General features: G+C 52.9%; 3 protein-coding genes across 19 annotated transcripts in view; 2 read left to right on the top strand and 1 right to left on the bottom strand.

The window, feature by feature from the left end:
• UBAP2L (ubiquitin associated protein 2 like) overlaps nucleotides 1-11,018 on the top strand; it is a 35,074-nt gene extending 24,056 nt beyond the window's left edge. For 6 of the 17 annotated variants that reach the window (XM_072984363.2, XM_072984357.2, XM_072984353.2 and 3 more), the window contains 11 exons: nucleotides 511-583; nucleotides 1,054-1,249; nucleotides 1,765-1,853; nucleotides 2,906-2,959; nucleotides 4,009-4,123; nucleotides 5,142-5,359; nucleotides 5,488-5,593; nucleotides 6,400-6,467; nucleotides 7,134-7,334; nucleotides 7,705-7,740; nucleotides 10,239-11,018. In XM_072984363.2, the coding sequence (XP_072840464.2) occupies nucleotides 511-583; nucleotides 1,054-1,249; nucleotides 1,765-1,853; nucleotides 2,906-2,959; nucleotides 4,009-4,123; nucleotides 5,142-5,359; nucleotides 5,488-5,593; nucleotides 6,400-6,467; nucleotides 7,134-7,334; nucleotides 7,705-7,740; nucleotides 10,239-10,334 (1,252 nt within the window). In that variant the 3' untranslated portion in view covers nucleotides 10,335-11,018. The remainder of the gene's footprint in view (nucleotides 1-510; nucleotides 584-1,053; nucleotides 1,250-1,764; nucleotides 1,854-2,905; nucleotides 2,960-4,008; nucleotides 4,124-5,141; nucleotides 5,360-5,487; nucleotides 5,594-6,399; nucleotides 6,468-7,133; nucleotides 7,335-7,704; nucleotides 7,741-10,238) is intronic. The other 11 variants (XM_072984367.2, XM_072984364.2, XM_072984362.2 and 8 more) reach the window with 7 other exon arrangements.
• A 973-nt stretch (nucleotides 11,019-11,991) lies between these two features.
• Nucleotides 11,992-16,097, top strand: JTB (jumping translocation breakpoint). The gene is made up of 5 exons (XM_072984421.2): nucleotides 11,992-12,110; nucleotides 13,165-13,205; nucleotides 13,694-13,779; nucleotides 14,541-14,620; nucleotides 15,454-16,097. The coding sequence occupies exons 1-5, from the start codon at nucleotides 12,049-12,051 to the stop codon at nucleotides 15,608-15,610; spliced, it is 426 nt and encodes a 141-aa protein (XP_072840522.2). The 5' UTR covers nucleotides 11,992-12,048; the 3' UTR covers nucleotides 15,611-16,097.
• Nucleotides 16,098-17,261: 1,164 nt separating this feature from the next.
• LOC110088479 (cocaine- and amphetamine-regulated transcript protein) lies at nucleotides 17,262-21,802 on the bottom strand. Its single transcript, XM_020810792.3, has 3 exons — nucleotides 21,225-21,802; nucleotides 20,078-20,161; nucleotides 17,262-17,555 (listed from the first exon to the last, which is right to left on the bottom strand). The coding sequence occupies exons 1-3, from the start codon at nucleotides 21,363-21,365 to the stop codon at nucleotides 17,448-17,450; spliced, it is 333 nt and encodes a 110-aa protein (XP_020666451.1). The 5' UTR covers nucleotides 21,366-21,802; the 3' UTR covers nucleotides 17,262-17,447.
• Between the last annotated feature and the right edge of the window lie 230 nt (nucleotides 21,803-22,032).

Below are 22,032 nucleotides of genomic sequence, written 5' to 3'. Positions count from 1 at the left end.
ACGGAACGCCGAGGCAGAAAGAGCAAATTGGTTCTGTGCCAATCTTATAATTCTGTGGCTTGTGGTATGCGTTATGCAAAATATATCTGTACAGAATGGCTGTTTGTTTGTTTTTGCAAAAAAAGGGGGAGATGGAATTCCCAAAGGGCTGATGCTTCTCCTTCTGTCCCTGAAAAACCTTTCCACGGTCTCAGTTTGGCATCCAGGATCTTACCAAGCCTGGTCTGTTTTCTTTCGGCCAAGCCTGTGGTTTTAAACTTATTGACTGGGAAAAAAAGTTAGCTGAGTTCCCTTGGCTCCATGCAACCTGGGAGGCGCTGCTCCTTCCTCGGCGTCAACCACCCCTCTTAGCTCTGGATGGAGGCAGCCGATGCAGTCTGTAACTCAGAAGCGGCATGCATGTTCTCCGCACCTTGGCACATTACATTGCAACCCGGCCGGCCGAAAAAGTGACTGTGCCAGAAATGCAAGGATGCCTTGTTGACCGGTCTTGCCCTCTCTTCCTTGCAGCACATTACCCGCCCCACAGAACAGTCTCTCCTCCTCAACTTCCACCGGACGCACGTCAACCTCCACGCTCTTGGTGAGTAGGAGTCCAGAGGGTTTAAAGGAAGGCAAGGCTTTTTAAAAAAAATCTCTTGTTCATACCCGTGACGTGCCGCTCAAGACTGCTTTCGTAGGCCCCTCTGCCCCACATAGGATGGCTGCTTGATAAGCAGGTGAAAAATATTCCTGCGAGGAAGATCAAAGAATGGCTTCTTTCTCTGTTTTGGGCTCCCCACCCCCTTTTCTGGATAGTTTTTGAAGCCTGCAAACCGCATGTATCCTTCCAGTCCTTGCCTAGCTTGGACCTTAGCCACCAGGAGGCAGTGGATGTGCAAAATTGAACCCAGAGCCGCCACCAGAGGCTGCCAGACCAAGCCTGTGTCTGCTTGGGCTCCGGGCATCCACTCGGGGAGGGGGCATCAGCCTTCCTGATCTTCTGGGTGGCTCGCGGGACCCGAGCCGCCCTCCGTTCCCCTCTCTCATCCCCCTGCTCCCCGTTTTCCGCAGCACACCAGCGTCGAGAGCGAAGCCGGCCTCCATTCTTCCTCAAGCACTTTCTCCACCTCCTCCAGTACCGTCTCGGCCGCCCCGCCCGTGGTCAGCGCCTCCTCCAGCCTCAGCAACGTCAGCAGCCTGGGCTTGAGCCTCAGCAGTAACTCCACGGTGACGGCCACCACCCGCAGCTCCGTCGCCACGACGTCAGGTGCGCCTCCGAAGCCCTGGCTCGTGCTCGGCAGAGGGGGTGGGGGGGGCGTCAGCTTTGGGGCCCGTTTTTTCCGCCTGCCCAAAGTGCCATCGCCCCCCCCAAAAAAAAACTGGGGGAAAAGTTAAAATGGGGTGAAGGACCTCCAGCCTTTAGGAGCTGCTCCTTGCGTCGCCTGTGAGCATCGGCAGAGCCGATGGGCTTCAGAGTCCAGGAATATCAGGGTGTCCGACAACTCCCCCTTTCCCCCACTGCTGCTAGAGATGGGGGTTTCCGTAGAGCTCGGTCTTGTCCACCGTTCCTGGCAGTAAGAGCAATCCAGAAAGGCACTTTTCCTAGCCTTCCCTTGTGGCTCTGTCTGTCTGTCTGTCTGTCTGTCTGTCTGTCTGTCTCTCTCTCTCTGTGTGTGTGTGTGTGTGTGTGTGTGTGTGTGTGTGTGTGTGTGTCCCCATACCTAAAACCCGGGACGAGGTTTTTGGATTTCCTGCTGTAATGCTTCCTCTCTCTCCATCTAGGAAAGGCTCCTCCCAACCTGCCTCCCGGCGTGCCGCCCTTGCTGCCTAACCCCTACATCATGGCCCCGGGGCTGCTGCACGCCTACCCGGTGAGTCGCGTTGCCTTTGCCGGGACGGATCCATCCACGCTAGTAGATCCTGCCCGCCTCTTGACCCGTGGCGTGGCAGGAGGGACAGAGCGTGTGACAGCAAGCCAGAGTTGGGACCCAGCGCCGACGGAGCAGCTCTCTACCCTGCTTCTCTTTGCAACGTTCCGCTCGGACAAAAAAACAGTCCCACTCTTCTCCCCCCCCCCTTTTCCTGCAGTGGAGGAGAGCCGCCTGTCTCACCAACCCCAGAGTAGCCTCTGTCCTTTGCAGAGAAAGGAAATTCACAGCAAGGCTGGGCTCTCTTTTTTCAGTTCAGTCTTGCCTCTCTCTGAAATAAGAGCTCAAGGCAGCTTCTCCACAGGATTTAAGTGAAATACGTACAGATGAAACTCTGCAAATGTGTTAAAACCCAGTCATGGTGAAGCAAATGTAGTTGAATGGGCAGACAGTTTAGAAGTTTGTTAATACATTAATACACTAATAAGGATGTTAATACGGCAAATACAGCAGCTTCTTATTAAAAGCCTTTTCGTCAGCCACTGGCCAGTTGCTAAAAGCTTGCCCGAATTAGGTCTTTGCCTGCCGGTGGAAAGACGGAAGGGAAGGACTGACTGAGCAGGGTGTTATGCAGTTCCTTTGTCTTCCCGGGAGGGATGTTGGACCCTGTGCTGTGCTGAGTTTTCTGAATAATCTGAATTTCACAACCTATCTAAATTAAGGGGACTTGTGGGGTGGCTTTTTCCCTAAAGCTGCCAGTTGCAGGGCGGGACAGGCCGGGAACAATATATTTCCCTGAATACTACCTGCCCTTCCTCCTGGAATCTCGCCTTTTTACGACTTTGCCAGTTCTTCTCCGGTTCCTTTGCCTCTTTCATTTAATCGTGTGTTCAAAACATGCTCCTTTGTTGTTCACGCGGGAGGCCAGAGGACGTGGTGAGCCAAGGGCTGGCCCCAGCATACTGCTTAAAAAATGGGCTGCGTTTATAGAGTGCCGTGCATGTTTCACAGCAAATGGGCTGGACTTCTCCTGATTCTGTTTTCTTCTGTTTCAGCCACAGGTTTATGGCTACGACGACCTACAGATGCTTCAGACAAGGTTTCCCTTGGTGAGTTCAATCTGGCCTTCCCTTCTCCTTCAAAAACAGTTGATTGAATACAACATGGACTCGATTTGTAAAAAAGGATTGAAATGCTGAAATGTACAAGCAATTATTTATAATCAGATGCCATCCGTGGCGTGTTTATTGACGTTTCAGCGGTACTTGATCGTTGACTCATAAAAAGAGGCCAGTTCTTTGACAGGATTGCTGCTTTTTTCATCTAATAGTTTTTGCTGCTTTTTTGGTCTGTAGTCTTTTTTTTGGTCGATGGTCTTTTGGCAGCACAACGAGCGAGGAGGCTCTTATAATTGTCGTAGATCACAAGCTGAATAGGAGCCAACAGCGCGATGTGGTTACGAAAAAAAGGCAAATGCTCTTTTAGGCTGCATTAACGGAAATATAGTTCCAAATCCCACGAGGTGCCAGTCCCCCTTTATTCAGTACTGGTTAGGCCTCACCTTGACTACTGTGTCCCGTTCTGGACACCGCACTTCAAGAAGGGATGCTAGCAAGTTCGAGGAGGGCGACAAGGACGATCAGGGAGCTGGAAACCAAGCCCTGGGAGGAAAGACGGAGGAAAGAACTGGGCTTGTTTAGCCCGGAGAAAAGAAGGCTGAGGGGAGATAGGAGAGCACTCTTCAAATCCTTGAAAGGGAGTCCTACAGAGGAGGGGGCAGGATCTGTTCTCGGCCGTCCCAGAGCGCAGGACACGCAACCATGGGCTCAAGTGACAGGAAGCCAGATTTCGGCTGAAGTTCTGGAAAAACTTCCGAACTCTTAGAGCAGTACGACAGTGGGACCCATGCTTTCTGGAGGTGTTGAGCGCTCCAACGCTGGAGGGATGGCTACACTGCCAGCGGAGAATTCTGGGAGATGCAGTCCGAAAACACAAATGTGCACATGTAAAGCGATTCTATGATTCTGGGGTTGTGGGTTTTTTTTTTTAAGTGGTTTGACAGTTTGGCACACCCGGTCTCTCCTGCAGCTTTTTCTCTCCACTGGCAAAGCCCCGTCCCAATAACTACTTCTTCCGTCTCTCTCTCTCTCTCTTCCAGGACTACTACAGTATCCCGTTCCCCACGCCGACCACCCAGCTGACCGGGAGGGATGCGAGCTTAAGCAGCAACCCTTACTCTGGTAGGGAGACAGCCGTGGCCTGGTTAGAAGGAGGTTGGCTTAAATCTGCTCTCTTTTTTTCTTTGTGCGCGCCCGGAAGCGGCCCCCTTAGTGATGAGGTCCCTTCCCTCCCTCCTTGTGAAAGCTTGCACTCTAAACTTGTCGCTGGCTCGGGTGGAGAACATTTGCTTCCCTCCCGGCTTTGAAGGAAAGAGCAGGAGGCTGTGCCCTTCTTGATGCCCTCCGGATGTTGAGGACTACAAACCCCATCACCACCACCACTCCAGCCACCAACAGCACTGGCTGAAAGTAGTGGGAGGTTTTCCGATTGACAACAGGGGGCCTGGTCTGAGAAAAGGACAGAATGTCTGGAATCTTGAGCGAGGCTCAGTGGCAAGGGCGGGTTCCCCTCGTGTCATTTGTGGTCCTTTCATTGCACCCCTGCGTCAGGCATTGCTAAAAACTGCTTTAAGGCTTTTGCAGGAAGTGCTCCCCTCTCTGTGCCCTCCCATCCTGTTTACTAAGATCTAAGAGATCTTGTAACTGGCGGCAGAGCCAGAGGTTGGCCATTCGATCCTTCCCCCCCCCCCCGACTGGGCGTCCCAGGAGAAGAGCCAGCCTGGGGAGCCTTGGGGCCAGTGGCACAGAGTCCCAGGGCTCCCCCTAAAGGAAGGGAAGGGGCAAGCACCTCTGAGGGTTCTCTCCCTAGGAAACTCTGGAAAACTCATTCAGAATTGACTTGGCAACGCACGATGGTGATGGTGATGGGTGGTTGTGGATGCTGCTTTAAATGGAGGCCGCAAGCGTAGCCAGTGGGTTGGAGGGTGTGGTGTTCCTGCGTTGCCCTGGGGCATCTCCCAGCTCGATGGACAAAGAGATTGTGAGCATTCACTACGGGGGGGGGGTGTTGTTGTGTGTGCATGTTCCGGGGAGGGTACAGGAAGGGAATGCTGATGGTTGCCGTTGAGACTGGCCGCAGAGGCCGCCTGGACCCTTCTGGGCAGGGCCAGGCCGAGTGGGTCAGCCCCGGCGCCCTCGCCTGACTCCCCGCCTGCTGTCCTTCGTCTCCCAGGCGACCTCACCAAGTTCGGCCGAGGCGACGCCTCCTCCCCGGCGCCGGCGACCACCCTGGCGCAGCCTCAGCAGAACCAGACCCAGACTCACCACACCACCCAGCAGACGTTCCTGAACCCAGCCTTGCCGCCCGGCTACAGCTACACCAGCCTGCCCTACTACACCGGAGTCCCCGGGCTGCCCAGCACCTTTCAGTACGGGCCAGCGGTGTTCCCCGTGAGTGCCGGCCGGCGGTAGGGTGGGGGTGGGTCCGGGCCCTTCCTCTGCCCCCAAATACCCCCACCCGCTGTCGCTGCTGCTGACGCCCCAGCCCTTTGCTTCCTCTCAAACCCCCCCCTCCCCAGGTGGCTCCTACTACTTCCAAGCAACACAGCGTGAATGTCAGCGTGAACGCCTCGGCCACTCCCTTCCAGCAGCCCAGCGGTTATGGGTCCCATGGATACAGCACGGGTGAGTGGCACGGCCCCAACGTGGCTTCTCATGAAACGTGGCTGAGTTTAAAAGGGTCTTCTTTTTAAGCAGAGGGTTAAACAGTTCAGGGGGGGTGGCGATGCGCTTCCGGCTGCGTGGGCTGCCAAGAAATGGAAGCCAAAGCGACCAGCTTGGACGCCCCTTTGTGGCTTGAAAAACCGGTACGTCTTGTGTGACTTGAGTCAAACGAGCGGCAGACCGTTTGTCGACAGGGAACCATAGCTTTGGGGTGCTCCCAAGAGTTACGAGCAAAACGTCTCCTGTTGCTCGGTGGAAACCGTTTTAGATACGAGGCCTGAGGTGTTGGAAAAACAAACCCTCCCCAGCGTAGGTAGCACTTTCCCTCCCGTTGCCCATAGCATCAAGGGTAATGGTCTGTAGATACCGTCTGGTCCCTCTCTCGGACTGTTAAAAGGCTGGAGAAGTCCGATGACGCAGAGATTGAGAATGGAGAATACAGCAAGACAGCAGCATTGGTGGTTCCAAGCCCTCTCCCCGCGGATGCTGAAAACTGTGGATATGCCAATCCTCTAGTTCCCTATAGTGGCTGGTGCCAGTAATACAACTTGGAAACATGTGTTTCTGGGGTTTTTTTAATTTATTGTTTTCAGGCAGCGGATAAATGAAACCACGGGTACTGATCCTGTGGGTATGACATTCTTGCTGTAAATGATTGTTGTGTTGGGAAGTGGGAAGAAGGGCTGGTGGCGGAAGTGGTTTGTGCGTTATCTTCTGTGTCGGATTGGTGCTTTCTCTACTCACCTGGCTTTGTTTTTCTTTTCCAGGCGTGTCGGTAACATCCAGTAACACGGGAGTGCCAGACATCTCTGGCTCAGTTTACTCCAAAACACAGGTGGGTCCTTGTGCTGGAGAAGCTGGGTGGCGCCTGGGGGAGAGGGGGGGGAAGCGGGTCGCAGAAGCTGGGAACCGATTTTAGAAACAGGGAAATACCTGGGTGAAGAAACAGAGAATCACAGAATTATGGAATTGGAAAGGGCTTCGAAGGCCATTGAGTCCAACCCCCTGCTCAATGCAGGTGTCGAAGTCAAACACATCTGGCAAGGAGGTTTTCCCGTGAATGTCTCCAGCGTTGGAGCGCTCACCACCTCCTGAGGCTGTGGGTTCCCTTGTCGTACTGCTCTAACAGTTAAGAAGTTTTTTCCTGATAGCCAGCCAAAATCTGGCTTCCTGTCACTTGAGCCCATCGTTGCGTGTCCTGCGCTGTGGGATGATCGAGAACAGGATCCTGCCCCTGCTCTGTAGGACTCCCTTTTCAATTATTTGTAAAGCACTCTCCTGTCTCCCCTAAATCTTCTTTTCTCAAAAACACCTGTTTTCATCAGGATGTGACCCTTATAGATCGGGCACTGCCCTCCGCGTGTTTGCACTGGTGGTGTTGCATGACCGGAGGGGCCTTCAGCACAAGAAGGCAACAGACGGACAAGCGCCATCTGGTGTGTTTGCGTGTGTGTGTGGGGGGGTCTGTCCGTCGCCCTCAAACGTTCTCTTTTGCCCCCAGCAGCAGTCTTTCGAGAAGCAGGGATTCCACACCGGGACTCCGGCAGCCTCGTTCAACCTGCCGTCGGCCCTGGGCAGCGGCGGCCCCATCAACCCCGCCACGGCGGCGGCCTATCCGCCCGCCCCGTTCATGCACATCCTGACCCCCCATCAGCAGGCCCACTCCCAGATCTTGCACCACCACCTGCAGCAGGATGGACAGGTAAGGACGGAAACCCGCCCCCCCTCCCACCACCCCCAAAATCCTGGCCCTCCTTTACGTCTCCAGGTCCCCCTTTCTCCTCCGACCCCATAAGCATGGAGACACGGAGTGGCGTCCAGGTCACGCCCGCAGGCCCAGCAAAAGTTCTTGCCCGGCTTGTGCCGGGACCCCCTCTTGCTTCCGGGTCGTCCCGAGCTTGGGTAAGGCTTCTCCCGTTCCAGCGTCCTTGGTCCATCATCCCATCTCCCTCCTCCCTCCCTCCTCCATCACCACCTCCTCGCACACCTGGCCCCGTGGGGGGGGCTGCCCTAACGTCTCCTTCTATCTTCCATATCCTCGGCCTGCCTCCACCTTCCTAAACCATTTGCAGCCGATACTATACTTCCCAAGCCGGCAGGAAGACCAGGTAACGACCCTCTCAGAAAGGCGAACGTCTTAATGCCCGGCATTGTGCTCTCCCGCCCCCCAGCCCTCCACTGCCTCTTGCTCCGATCCCTCACACCCCAGGCGTTCAGGAACAGGTGAAAGCTGAGCTTTTGTGAAAGAGGCCTTTGGTACCATCTCCCCCCCCCCCCCCCATTTTTAATATTTTTGCAAAGACGTGAGGTTTTGTCTGCCACTGCCTCTGGAGCGATTTCCATCCATTTTTATTAACTGGGTGTTTGTGTTTGTCGGGTGGCTTGTTATCCCCTTTTATTGCTGATAGCCAGAGTCATGGGACTTGCTCTCAAGTCAGACTTCAGTCGCACCGTGACTCGGACCGATTCTGAGCCCACCCACCCGGTCCTTTTTTTGAGGGGGGAAAGAAGCTTGTTTTTAAGAGGGTCTTGGTACCAAAGACTCAGACTTAGAGCCAACCCCTCGCCAGCATCCCTGCTGTTAGCTGCCCAGAGTAGGACTCTGTCACCAGACGGGGGGGGGGGGGGGAGAGAGAAAAACAGGAGGGAAGGAAGGAAGGAGATGATGATGGAAGGAAGTGTTGATATGGATGGAAGGAAGGAAGGAGCTGAGGGTGGGTGGGAGGCAGACAAACAGGCAGGCATGATAGACTGACCAACAGTGGGTGTAAACGTAGCCATGGACGCAGACAGGGACCACAGCCCCCCCCCCCCCCGGCTGTGTCGGCCTCCCTATTTCTTACCTAGTTCTGGCACTCTCCAAATATTACCAAAGGGTCCTGTGAAGGCAGAGGTTCTTGGAGGCGAGACACCCCCCCCCCCCGTATCTTCTGCCAGGGAGGGAGACCGATGGAACATTTTGTCCCCTTTCCTCAAGGCTGCTTCTCTGGCCGAGGGGTGGGTATGATTCACCCCGTGTTTTTCTTTTTGAAGAAGAATTTAAAGTGTTTTTTATATAAAACCAACAACACACTGGAGATGATCCTGCAGTCAGATGCATCTCCTTTCGGAGGGGGCGGCGCAGCCTTTGATGGATCCTTGGTCCAGAAGAAAGGAAGCTTGCTAAGCCCTGGCGAGAGAGGGTTAACGGCAGGCCCTTCTCGGGGCGACAGGAGCCCTTCCTCAGCTGAGGCCCTCCAGCTGTTTGGGGCTGGTAGCTCTCCCATGGTGGAAGCCGACAGGCTGTGTCGTTGATAATATCTGTGGGGTGTTTGGCTGGGGAAGCTTGAAATTGAGAGTCTGGCCCTCTGGCAAGCCCGTGCCTCCCAAATCTGACCGCCACCCTTGGAGATTTCTAAAATTCTAGAAAAAAAGCAGGTCATAAAATGCACCGCTTGACTCAGACCTCCTGTCTCTCAGGCTCAGGAGCTCAAATGAAGGGAAGTCTCCTAGTTCAAAGCAAAAAACAAGTGTCTCGCACAGCTAGGCCAGGCGTGGCGCTCCCAAGGCTGACTCCAGTTCCCATCAGCCCTTGCCTTAGCCATTTGTGAAGGACGATGGGAGCAGCTGTCCATCCAGAGGGCCACCCCGTTGCCCATCCTTCAAGCGAAGGATGAACCCTCGTCTTGAGATGGCCCCCTTGCACGGCTTAAATCTCGAGAGATGCTCTGACGGTCCCGGTCCCCTTTTGAACCTGACATTTCCGTGCAGTGGGGCGCAACTGCGCACCCGTGTTTTATTTCAGCCCTGGTTTTGAAGAAGCTCCCGAAGGGCCTTGCACCGCAAACCGAAACGGTACCGTTTAGTGTTCGGTGGAGGTGCTGATGGCAGCTTGTTTCGCTTCCTTCCTTGCAGCTGACGCGACGGTCTGGGTTTCTCTCCCCCTTCTGTGCTGGTGCTTCCCCGTCGTGGGTCCCCAGACGACAACCCCCGGACACCCTAGCCAGCCCAGCTAGCGGTGAAGGCTTCTGGGAGTGGTAGTCCAAGAACATCTTGGGGGAGGGGAACACAGATTTGGGAAACCACTCCTTTAGAGCAGAGACGCCGAAACCCTGAACTGGGTTCTCCTGGGAGACTAGGGCCGTTGGCAACGGATCCGTTTGGGTTTTTGAGTCTCGAGCTCCCTGCTACCCACCTAGCGACAACGGTAAAGAGCTTTTTTTGCTGAATTACAGTGGTGCCTCGCAAGACGAATGCCTCGCGGGATGAAAAACCCGCAAGACGATTGGTTTTTGTGATCGCTATGGTGCCTCGCAAGACGGTTTCTTCTATGGCCATGCTTCGCAAGACGTTTCCCCCCCCAAGACCGATGCCTCGCAAAATGAATAAATTTCATTCCCCATAGGGAACCTCACAAGACAATTTTTTCGCAAGACAGCGATTCTCACGGAACGAATTACATTTGTCTTGCGAGGCGCCACTGTATTGTGTTAAAACGCCTCTTCAGGCCAGGGAGAAACCTGAGGATCAAGGGTGGCTTCTGGCCGACGGTCAACCTTTTTTTTTGGTTTTTTCTCTTTGTGTCCCCTGTTCCCCCCCCACCCCACCCCCAACTTGCCCACCCCAGAGCGGCACCGGCCAGCGCAACCAAGGGAACTCCATCCCGCAGAAATCCCAGGCCAACAAGTCGGCCTACAACAGCTACAACTGGGGCGCCAACTGAGCGAGAGCGGAGAGAGGCTTCGAGGCGGCTCCTCCACACTTCCACCGAGAGACGGATCGAAGAGCGACGGCGACCGAAGCAAGAAGGAAGACCTCTGTCCCTCCCCCCCAACCACCACCTGGAGGGGGAGGGTTTGGAAGAGTCCTCTCCCCCCCCCCCTTCCCCACGGCACGGCCCTCCAGCGCCAGCCGGCCCGGCCGGCCAGATCCTGCACTCTTTCCCTCCTCTTCCCAGCCACCTTCCCCCTATTGTATGTAATATAGAATTTGTATCTTTCATTTCCCCCCCCCAACCTTTCCTTCCTTTTCTCTGTTTATTTCTCCTCTGCATTCATTCAAATTACGAGCCGTTCAGCCGTAGGGGCCTTTTTTTGTTTTGTTTTTGCTTTTGTTTTCTACTCCTTTTACTCCTTCTCTTACCTTCCTCTCCCCTGCACCCTCCCCCCTTTGCCAGAAATGACCCTGTTCCTCTTCTCCCCCCCCCCCCGGCGGATCCAAAGGAGACAACAGCTGGAATACCCTTTCCGCCTTCCTACAGTGCCCCCCCGATCCTTTATTATTAGGAATAAGAACAGTAATTGATATGAACAGCGTTGTAAGATTAATTAGTTGAAGTGTTTTTTTTTTGTACTGTGTTCTAAATTTAATGGATAAATGTGTCTTGTATATAAAAACGAAAACCCCACTCTGTGTTCTGTGCCGTGGCGTTTTTCCCCCTCCGTCCAGGAGATAAGGAAACAACGGAAATCAGAAAAAACGGGATGTCTCCTCTGTCCAGTTGTTTATAGAGTTCCTGCCTGAAGTAGGCTGATGGTTTCGTTAACGGGAACGAGCTTCAGACTTTCAGCAGATCCACTGAAGGGGGGAGGCCGGGGGTTTAACCGGACCTCCGGTGGACGAAGCCCCAGTTAAAATCGACAGGGATCCGCTCGGAAAGCGCCCGTAGCAGCCTTCTCGAGAGGCTGATCTTTCAGGCATCATCCCCAATACCTGGAGCAGAGGAAGGTCAGGGCCATCCGTGGGTGTGCTGTGCCAGGCACCTGACCCCCCCCCCCCCCAAGGGGGCCCATGGGTTTCTCCCGGGGGTGGGTGTTTGTGGGAGTGGAGGGGGCTCCCGTCTTGCCCCTGAAAAGCCGAAGAGCGACCCTGGAATGGACTGCAGAGGTGAAAAGTCGGAAGTTCAACAGGGGAGGTGTTCCACTGGTCTCTGCTTACCTGTTGAATCGCACCTGCGGGGAAGTGTTTCTCAACAGGCTAGGGATGAGAAGGGAAAGAACCATGGAAGCCAAAGAGGTAGAGGTTGGGCTTTTTTTGGAGGTAGGGTGGGACCATGACTCCCTGGGGGGGTTGCAGTCCAAGAACAGACCTGCACAGTTCTGATAAAAGGGCTTAGTGGGAGTCATGGCGGGTTGTTTGGGTTTTTGGCCACAAGAAGGGCAGGTGGGGACCTTTCTTCGGCTACAAACGCCCTCTTAAGCCCCTCCGGCCCCGCATATGGAGGCCTTTTTCCTCTCTCTCCTTTCCCCCGTCCGCTGCGAACGTGAACCGGAAATCAATGCGAGTGCATAGACTGTGCTCTATACGCCCAAGTGTGGGCTCCTCCCACCGAACCGCTTTCTCTTCGCGTGACGCGTGCGCAGCAGCACGTCCACTGACCCCTCCCCGCCTCCCAGAGTACACCGCGAGTGAGGGCGGAAGTGCGCGCCGGCGAAGCCATGGGGCCGGGAGGGCGGCTGGCGGTGGCGGCGTTTTGGGGGTTCCTCTTGGGCGGCCCCGGGTAAGGGCGGGGGGGAAAATCTTTTTTGGGGGGGCGGCCTCCTCCCGCTATGGTGTGTGTGTGTGTGTGTGTGTGTTTCTGAGCCGGGGCTGGCCCTCCAGAAGTCGCTGGACTACCACTCCCATCAGGAAAGGGCGGGGTGATGGGCGTTGTAGTCCATCAACATCTCCCTTAAATCCCCCCCTCCAGACAATTCACCCACCCACCCCCTCAGGCCAGAGGCCTTCCAGGTAGGTTAGAACTACACCTCCCATCGTCCCCCACGCCCCCCAAGGCCCTGCTGCGGGTGCTGCTGGGTGTGATGGGCTTTGTAGTCCCGCAGGCCAAGAAGGCGCCACCTTGGCAGCCTATATGTGTGTCTCTGTCTCTCTCTCTCTCTCTCTGGTCTCTGATCCACCAGAAATCGAGAGAGAGAGAAGAGAAATTTAAGGACAGTGCCTAACAGATTAATTTTGAATTTTCTATAGCCTGCCTCCAATTTAGATTTTAAGAGTCTGTTTAATGCACTGAGTTCTTTGGACTGTTTCTTTTATCTAGATTTGCCCCCCACCCCTCAACCCCAGCTGAAAAGGCCCTTTTCTTGCCCAGTAGCACAAGTCTTTGTTTGGGGGGGGGGTCTTGGCACGAAGGGAGATCTGGGATCCGTTTTATAGCTCCAGATTTTTAAAACTGGGTTTAATGGGGTTTCGCCCCCCCCCTCTTTATGGACAACAGTTTAATATTGTTATTTTTACCCATAAAATAAAATAAAAACTCTTGTTATTTTTGTAGGGTTGTTGTGAGCCGCCTTGGGTCTCCTCTGGGCAGAAAGGCGGCGGGTAAATAAATAAAATGACGTTTTAGCAGCTTGTGAAAGATAAGTGCTCCCTTCAGTGGTACAGTTTTTTAAAAAACGTGACGGAAATGGGGGAAAAGTGGGAATGAAGAATTCAAAGCAAGTGAATCCAAGGCTGTAACACCCTCAGAAATTTAATGGCCGGCAGCCCTTATTTCTTGAATGAATTATCTCACTTAATTTATGGTGTCATTTTTCTATTTTCCTGCCCGTCTGTAGGTTGGCAGAGGTGGCTTTCGAAAACAACGGGAAGAATCCAGGTGAGAAAACATTTTGTTTCGGCATTGTGTGTTTTGTGCTGTTAGCTTCCACCTCCCCACTCCGAGACAGTGAGGCATCGCTGGGCCAAAACGTGGATGGCTTGGGAAGGATGGAAAGATATGCCGTCCGGATGGCTGCTTCGCCCAGTTGCTCCCCAACCTGGGCTCCCCAGATATTCTCACACTACAACTCCCAGAAATCCTGGCCGGTACAGCTGGTGGTGAAAAGGCTTCTGGGAGTTGTAGTCTGAGAACATCTGAGGACCCAAAGTTGGGAATCAGTGGCCTAACCTTCATCTCTTGAAAACGTGGATGGCGGATTTCTAAATCTCACCCGTGTCCTCATTCATTTCCTTATTTCATTCATCCTTTCAAGTTAGAGACAGCTCCATAGCGCTACAGCGCTCTCTCTAGCATAATCATGCAAGGAACACATTGGCTTAGCCAGTGAGATGGGAACTTATTTTAACCCCCTTGGTTTCTTGCAGTGAGCGTGCTGGGGACCACGCCGTGTTGGCGGACGGGCGACTTTGTGGTGACGGTGGAGTGCGGCCCCTGCACGAGCTTTCAGGCGGTACGTGCACCTCTGCCTGGAGAGCCGTTAGTGGGAGACCATGGGGTTGCCAAAGGGGAGGGAACTGGGAGGAGATCTGACCCACCAGCATGAGAACTGGAGTGTATTAACCAGTGGCTCCCACCTCGTGAGACCCAGGTGTTCTTGGACTACATCTCCCAGAAATCCTGACCATTACCGTCTGTGGTGAAGGCTACTGGGAGTTGTAGTCCAAGAACATCAGAGGGCACCTAAGCTTGGGGACCATTGATATAAAAACTTACCAATGAGAGCTGCTTGCACATGTCTGGATATTTAAGTGTATAAAAGGATGCTTTCCGCTGAGCCAGTTCTTTGTTCCCTTTGTCTGAGTATTTAGGACGTTGGGCTGTCCTCCTTTTTACAGACCAAACATTTAAGATTCTAGTCCTCATCATTCTCCCTTTCAGCTTTGCAGTTCCAAGAGGATTATTCTTAAGATTATAAATAGGAACATTGATACTTTTTTCTAAACACAGACAAATAAGTGCCTTTTAAAAGTTTAGATAGTTGTTAGTGTTTACTTTTAATTTTTCAGTCCTTTTTAAATTAGCATACAGTTTAACTTTGTTTCAATGCTTAATTTGTTATGATGTTAATTCTGTATTTTTTTTTATATTGTGGGCCTCCTTGGGTCCCCTTATCAGGAAAAAGGTGGCCGATAAAACAAACACACAATTAAAAACAAGCAAATAAGTAAGTAAGTGGCTGGGTTTTTAACTCGCCTCTTCTCTTGCTTGTAGAAAACGATGCCGGAATGCAGCGTGACTGGCTTTGTGGAGCAGATTAACTGCAGCGCTTCCAAGAAAGGCGAATTCAAGAGGTATGGGGGGCAGAAATGTGGGGCCCCATTTATAGAGTGGGGAAATGGTCCTCGAGGCTCTGATGTCCTGTCTCCAGCCTTTCGCTTTGGCTGGGTTGATTTTATTGATCTTCGAGATGAATGGGAATTGAAAGCGAATCTGTATCGGTGCTTTGCGGAAGCATTTCGTATCTCCAGGTTGTCTTCTATAGCGAGCTGGCTTTAACCTCGGACCGAAGGGTTCTGCTAAGGGCTTTTGAAATACAAATTGCTCGAGTTTCAGGAGGGAAAGCATGGGGAGTAGAGTGAGGATCAAAACGTTCGCAAGATCCAGAGGATTTCGGCATGCAGAGCTGGGATCGGTGGCCAGAGCTACAGTGGGGCGGCAATGTGGTGCTTTGAAAAAATGTAGAAAACTGTGGTGTAGAAATGAGCTTTGCCCCACGAGGAAGCGATGGCATGCGACGGGGCCACGCTTTGGACCGCGTCTCTCCCAGTGTTGTGCTTCTGTGCGCCCTCATTTTGTCGTTCTTTTAAGAGATGTCTCTTGTTCTCATCATGTGGACTCCACAATCTGCCTGTCATTCAGGGATCGGAGGTTGTGTGAAAGAGAACGCAGGAGCGCACAAATTTAGACGTGCGTCTGGCCTTCTTTTCGTTTTCCGGTGGGGTCTTGGGGAGCTGAGTTCCGGGGACCCTCTAAAAATCCCTGCCGTTCCCCCCCACCCGCCTGATGGCGCAGTGATTCTCGGGAAGCGTGTCTGTCTCTGCGCTCGCCCGTGTGCGTAGGTGTGGGCTCCCTCAGACACCACCACGTTCACACACGCGCACCGCTGTTTTCCCTCTCCTCACAGCTGCCGTTCCGCGGACATGGAAGCCCGGCTCTTCTGGAAGTTCGAGGGGGCGATGCTGGGGGCGGCAGCCCTCTTCGCCCTGCTGGTGGTCTGCCGCCAGCGGGTCCTCGACCGCAAGGCCCTGGAAAAAGTGCGCAAACAGATTGAATCCATCTGAGCGGCCGGACGCTCCTGCCCGCGCGGGAAACCCAGCGGAAGCGGCGACGGGACTCTAACGGAAAAAGGCAGGCGGGGATCCCGTCCGTCTCCAAGACGCTTTGCCCCTCTCTGGTCAGCGAGGAGCCCTGCTCCATCTGAGACGGCGCAAGGCCGCGCTCGGATCGTGACTGTGGTAGTTAAGCCGTGGCAAACCCTTATTCAGTGTTTCTCTCGGCGGTCAGACTGAGAACTGCATCCGTTCGTCATTTTTACCTCTCCCAACAGTGTTATCCGTTCCCTCTTGGCCCCGCGCTGGTTTTCCCCCCCCCTCGGTCTTGTCAGGATGAGGCCCCGATGGGCACCCAGGGACAGGAAGGAGACCCCTTTTCCAGCCTCGGTCCGGCACCCCCTAAACCCAGCGACCTTTCTCACGGCTCTGTACAAAACTTGAATTTGATTAAAAGCGTTCCAGTGGAAGATACCGTGGCTTTCTGGAAGTAACGAAACCCCTCCTGCCTTTGCTGTGATTTGCTTGAAGGTCTGGACGGGGCTGGGATCCTCTAAGAGAGAAACGTGAAGTTTTGGGGAAACCATAAAAGGGGGGGGGACAGGAAGCAAGAAAGCCAGTTAAAATGTGTGCCAGGAACTGGGGATTGGACCTAAGGGTTTCCCGGTGTTTTTTATTTATTTATTTATTATTATTATTATTATTATTATTATTATTATTATTATTATTATTAGTAGTAGTAGTAGTAGTAGTAGTAGTAGTAGTAGTAGTAGTAGTAGTAGTAGTAGTAGTAGTATTGTTATCATTATCATTATCATTATTATTATTTTGGATTTATGTTATGCACATTCTCCAGTGGCGCACTTACATGACTCATTCTGCCGGTTTAATATGGTAACCGTATCTCTGCTTAGCCCCAGCCGTTGCCATGGATGATGGGGGTTATTTAGTCCAACAAATCCCATCATCCTTGGTGATTGGCTGTCCTGGGTGATGTGGAGGGGAGCTGGGATCCAGAGACGCCCCAAAGGAGAACTGCGTGTGTCTTCGTTTGGTTTTTCTGTGTTGTGGACTTTTGTGTGTTGTGAGACCCTAGGACTATGTGATCCATCGTCCTGTCCCTCACAGGACCCAACCACAAACCCCCAGGAAGCTGGCGGGCAGAGCCTGAGGGACACGGCGCCCCCTTCTCATGTGGTCCCGTGGGGGGGGACTGGTTTTCAGAGGTAGACTGCCTCTGAAGCTGGAGGTTTCATGGGGGGGAGCGGATTGCAACTTAAAGAGCTGTGTTGCCTCAGATGAAAGGCCTTCTGGGGATGGGGGGGAGTTCTTCTGGGGAGGTTGGACTACAAATCCCAAGAGCTGAGCCAAGTGTGAAAGGTAATGGGTGTTGTAGTCTACGAATATCTGGAGCAGCACCCCTTTTCTGTCCCTCTGCTAGGAAACCTTGCAGCTTCTGTTGCGCTGTTTAGTGTTGGGTCCCCAAGACAGAGAAGAGGAGTTTGACTCTGGGGGAATCAAAATATCCCATCATCCTGTCCTTAGTTAGGGTCGCGGCCTGCCTGCCTGCCTTCATCTCAGTTAGCCACAGACGTAGCATCCTCTGCTCCAAAGATTTCACGCGCTGAAGTTAATAACAACAACAATTTTAAAAAGCACTCTGTGCATGCTCAAAGGCTCTCTTTTATTGCATCCAAGGCTTGGCCCCTTTCTCCAGGATCTCTCTTCTCTCTCCCCCTCCCTCCCTTCTGCTCCTGGGGCCGATGCTCCTAACAGGAAGGATGCTGCTGCTGCCGGGCTGCAGGGGGGCGAGTGTGGAGGGACGGCGCGGCAACGTAGCCCATCATCCTCACAAGCACTTGAGGAGGAAGGCGTTGCAGGCGGATCCGCGGGGGCAGTCGCACAGCTTCCCGATCCGGGCGCCTTTCCTGACCGCACAGGGGTCCCCGAAAGAGCACTGCAAGGAAAAGGGTGGAAGGGTTAGCACCTTGAACCCCCAAAATCCTGGCTCCTTTCCCCCTTGTTTTGCTGGGCGAATAGACCATTTTTCTCGGGTGGGTGGGGAGGTTGGGAGAAATCAGGGCTAGGAAGCAGGGTGGTCTAGTGGTTAGAACGCCCATGTTCTAGTGGTTAGAACACAGGCGGTGGAACATTTCAGCCGTGGCTGGACAACAGTGCCCATCGTCCTCTGCACGGCCCTTCTTAGCTGTGGATGATGGGTTTTGGAGTGCTCTGGCCACCTCGCCGATTGGATCGGGACAGGAATTAGCCGTTTCTGTCGTCCCCTGAGCCAGCTTTGCAAATGCCAGCAATGGTTCGTCCAGCAAATCCTGCCTTTGGGTTTGGAGTGTTAGACGGTGCTTAGGGGTGGGGTGTCCCGGGTTCAAATCCTCGCTCTCAGCTGTGACGCTGGCTTGCCGTCTCTCTGTCTGATCTACTTTGTGGGGCTGTTTGTTCGACCAGAACAGGATTTGTAAGTCTTTCCCCCCAGGAGAGAGGGCTGGGATATAAATACTGTACCAAAAGTTCCAGGTCTTGACTGGGAATCTAATATTTATGACGACTCTCAACTACAACGCAAGTTTGATGTATTATATTTCTATCTTATTTTCTCTCTGGATCCTTATTGTAGACCAGCAACATCTCCTTGTGATAGATCATGGCCTTTTTAAACACCGCATGAATTCGAACTCGGCTCTCCCCTGTCAGAATTTAAGTCCTCCACCTTCTAAAGTCCACCCTTTCTCTGGCTGACAAATGGCCCATCTTTGAACTAATCAGTGATAATTTAATTATGTTCCACCGCATCGAGGCTTCAATATCCGTGCCCTTTGGAGAGCACGAAACGGCCCGCGGGCTCGCCAGATTTAAATAAAAACCATGCCCGTGACGGATGAGACAAAATGATTCCTTTAATTGGTTCTGTTTTTTTAAAAAATCCTTCTTACTGTCACAGCCAAGCTGAAAGAACCCTTAAAAAAACAACAGACGGGCGTCTGGTTTTTCATATGAGAAAATGCCCCGTGTCGCCACTTAATCAACTAAAATGTGAGTTGATTAATCTTGCTGTCCAGACGGCCCTCTTAAAGCTGCGTCCGGGATCACGAAACAGAAGCATTTCGAGATTTGCCCCCTGAGACGTCGCCTCTGGATATCGTGCAACCACAGCGGTGTAATTAAGGCAAACGGCTCGTTAACGTTCCGATCAGAACCAGAAGTCCCGTGTTAGAAATAATTGTTTTCGGAGAAGCACGATGGTGCTTTACTCGGCAGCAAAATTAATACAGGGAAAGAGTGTCTGTGCTGAAAATTAATTCTGCACCAGGGATGGGAAATAGGCCTTTTCCAGATACTGGACTACGACGCCCATCATCCTTGGCTATTATCACCAATGTTAGCTGCACCCCAGAAACATCAGACTCCTTATCTGCCCCCACTGTTTCCATTCCAGTTACCCTAATAAAGCAACTGGCCCGCAGTGTTGAGACGGTAGACTGCCCCTGTCCACAGAGGCTCTTCTTAGCCCTCCCAGTTACGAAATCGAATCTGTCAATTTCTTCTTCTGCCTTTTAAAGCCCTCGCCGACAAAACTTTGCCAAACTCCATAAATTAACAATGAGATGAAGCACTTAATTTTTCTCTCTCTCTCTCTGTTTCTCTGTCCAGGGTATCAGATAAGCGCCTGGCTGCCTTGAACCAGGATTTTTTTTTAAAAGTCTATTTTTGCTGCTTGTGCTGAATGCCCCTTGAGGCGTCCGGGATGAGGTAGACGAAGAGAAAGCTCCGTCCACTAATTCAGTTTTGGCCACGGACCGATGCAGGCGTGTAAGCCTCTCTAAGCCTCAAAGTCCCTCCAAGCTGGGGGGGGGATCTCCTTTGGCGGGGGGCTTTTGCCCCTCGCCTGCACATTGAAAATGGAATGATTAGTTGTTTTCGGGAAAAAAACATTTTTTTTGAAGGAAACGTGGTTCCTGGTTTTTGGTGGTTCTTAACACTTAGGAAATCTCTCAGAAGAAATGGCTGTAAAATCTCTCCGAAACCCCATCCGGTCTCCTGGGCTGGCTGGTGCTCTCAGGTACACTGCTCCTGGAAAGAGAGGCTCTACCGCTAGCTTTAAATCATTAGATTTACCCTCTGTGCTAAGGGAATACATCAGTTGCCCGTGTATTCTGCTTTTCTCTCTTCCCAACGATCCTGCGAGGTGGATCGGGGTGAAAGAGAGAAACGGGCCCGTGTTCGTCCAGTGAGCTTTTTGAAATGGTATCTCCCCAAAATTGTATTCACCAGCTATCACCAGTAGACTGTACTGCCTCTTCCTGTTTGTTTCCGTGGGTCAGAGGGGCATCGTTTCTGGGTCGCCAGAGAGACGCTGAGCTGTTCAACAGAAATACGGGACGCCACCCTGGTTTGAATGTGACGTATACAAACCGCGGGCGCTTCCCGACGATGGCTAGGCTGCCGTGACCCTCAAAACCTTACCTTGGGGACCTGGTTGAATTTCTTCTCCCAAGTGGTGATTTTCTTATGCTGTAGCTTCTCCAGCACCTCCTGCAATTCTTCCAGCTGGTGGCAGAGAGAGAGAGAGAGAGAAAAGAAATAGAGTATATATTGGAATTATTTCGGCCAGAAAGTTCGGCACCTTAGATGGGGGTCCGGTAAAGTTCAGACTAAAAAAAATGGTGCGGATATGTGACCCTCGCTCTGAAATTTGAGCCACTGGTCGTGGAGGTGGCCGCACGCTGCCCCTTTCTGCTTCCCGAGGCTAGTGCTCAGAGATAGACTGCTCCTGTAGACAGAGGCTCCACTTCTTGCAAACCTGGATGCGTGTTATTTGTAATGTCTCGGGGGGATTCGACAACTGGGAATCGCAGGGGACCGAGGGCCCCCTACAACGGTGCTGTCGAGACCGTGGAAGGGAAAGGTTTGATTCCGAGTGGCTTTGGGACTGTCCTTTTTTCGGTCTCCACCTGGCCTCCCTTGCAGGGCTGGCGTGAGAAAAGGAGGGGAGAGGAGAGCCACACGGACCAATCTGAGCCCTTTGGAGTAGGGGCGGCCGGGTGTGTGTGTGTGTCAGGTGGCAAATGGAATGGGGGATAAAAGCAACCTGGAGAAAGCATGAAAAATATTCCTTTCCATATCAGCGACCAGTCGGTGCTGGAAAACTCCCCCTCTCGGGTGCCTAAGTGTGAAGAAACAGACAGATCGCCATGTTATTAATCTAAGCCAGAGTCGTAACTGAGCATCTCCTCTGGAGTAAGTAAAATCTAGCGCCCCCCTACCCCACCCCGAGCGACAGGGTCTGTGTGACGCGCCAAACTCACTTTGCCTTTGACTTCTAAAACTTCAAACGGGGTTCAGAAGGAAGTGCCTGCCTGGAGTTTTGTATCATTAGAAAATCTGCTTAAAAAGGGAGCAGGAGGGAGATCCCCTATGGCTGCCCAATTTTCTTTGCTCCTTTTAAATAATGATAATATATAATCTTAGAACGGCAGAGCTGGAAGAGGGACCTGATGGATCGTCGGATCCAGCCCCTAGGAAGGAAGAACCGTGGGATTCGAACACCCAACCTCAAGCCCTCTGCTGTCTTCTCCCCGGATGACGTCTAAAGGCAGTTTCTGTTACTCACCAGCTCCTTTTCGCGCCCTTGGTAAGAGTGCTTGAAGGGGTATTCTCGCGGGGGGCGGTCGGCCGCCACCAGCCCCCGGTCGGCCGCCCCGATCAGGCAGAGGAGAAGGACCACAGACCCCAAAAGAGGCCACCGACCCATGGCCGAGCGATGCCGTTCCCAAGGCCAACAATAGGAAAAGGGAGCTCTCCGTGGTGCTGAACGGCCAAGCCCTTCTGCTCTCTGTCCTCTCCGGAGAAGCAACTGGTCAGCCTGCCTGCCTACACAGAACGCCGAGGAGGAGGAGGGAGCTGGGCCTTTCCCTTGATCCAAGCAGAAAGGAGGTTCTCCTCCTGATCCCCCCACCCGGAGTTGTGCGCTTTTCGGAAAACTAGAACAACCAGGGGAAGGAGAAGCCGGACCCCCCGCCCCGAGGCTGGCGCCGAGCGAAAGCGGACTGCCGGTTGAATATTTATGAGCGCCCTTGGCTCTCTTGATTGCGATTTGGCAAAGGGAAGCGAGGAGGAATTAAAGGGAGCAAAGGAAGATTCATCCATCAACTGGGACGAGGCCCAGCTTTTGCTGGCGGGCAAGAAAAAAAAAAAGCTTGGAGGATGATCTCACCCCCCCCACCCCACCCCTCTTGGCCGCGGGCGGCTGGATTTCTCATTTGCCCGTCTCGGCCCATCCCTGTAATGATCCCCCCCATTTTGTGCGGTTATTATTAGAATTAATCATGGCCACAGAACCATCTCATGGCCCAAAGCACTTCGCCCAAAAATCTTCATTTTCTTTCCTTATTGCTGTTTCCACCGCTCTGGTGTAGGAT

This window comes from Pogona vitticeps, chromosome 15 (genome assembly GCF_051106095.1).
Source record: "Pogona vitticeps strain Pit_001003342236 chromosome 15, PviZW2.1, whole genome shotgun sequence".
Classification (NCBI taxonomy): domain Eukaryota; kingdom Metazoa; phylum Chordata; class Lepidosauria; order Squamata; family Agamidae; genus Pogona; species Pogona vitticeps.
Note: the sequence above shows the minus strand (reverse complement) of the source record. Positions and strands in the feature narration are given on the sequence as shown.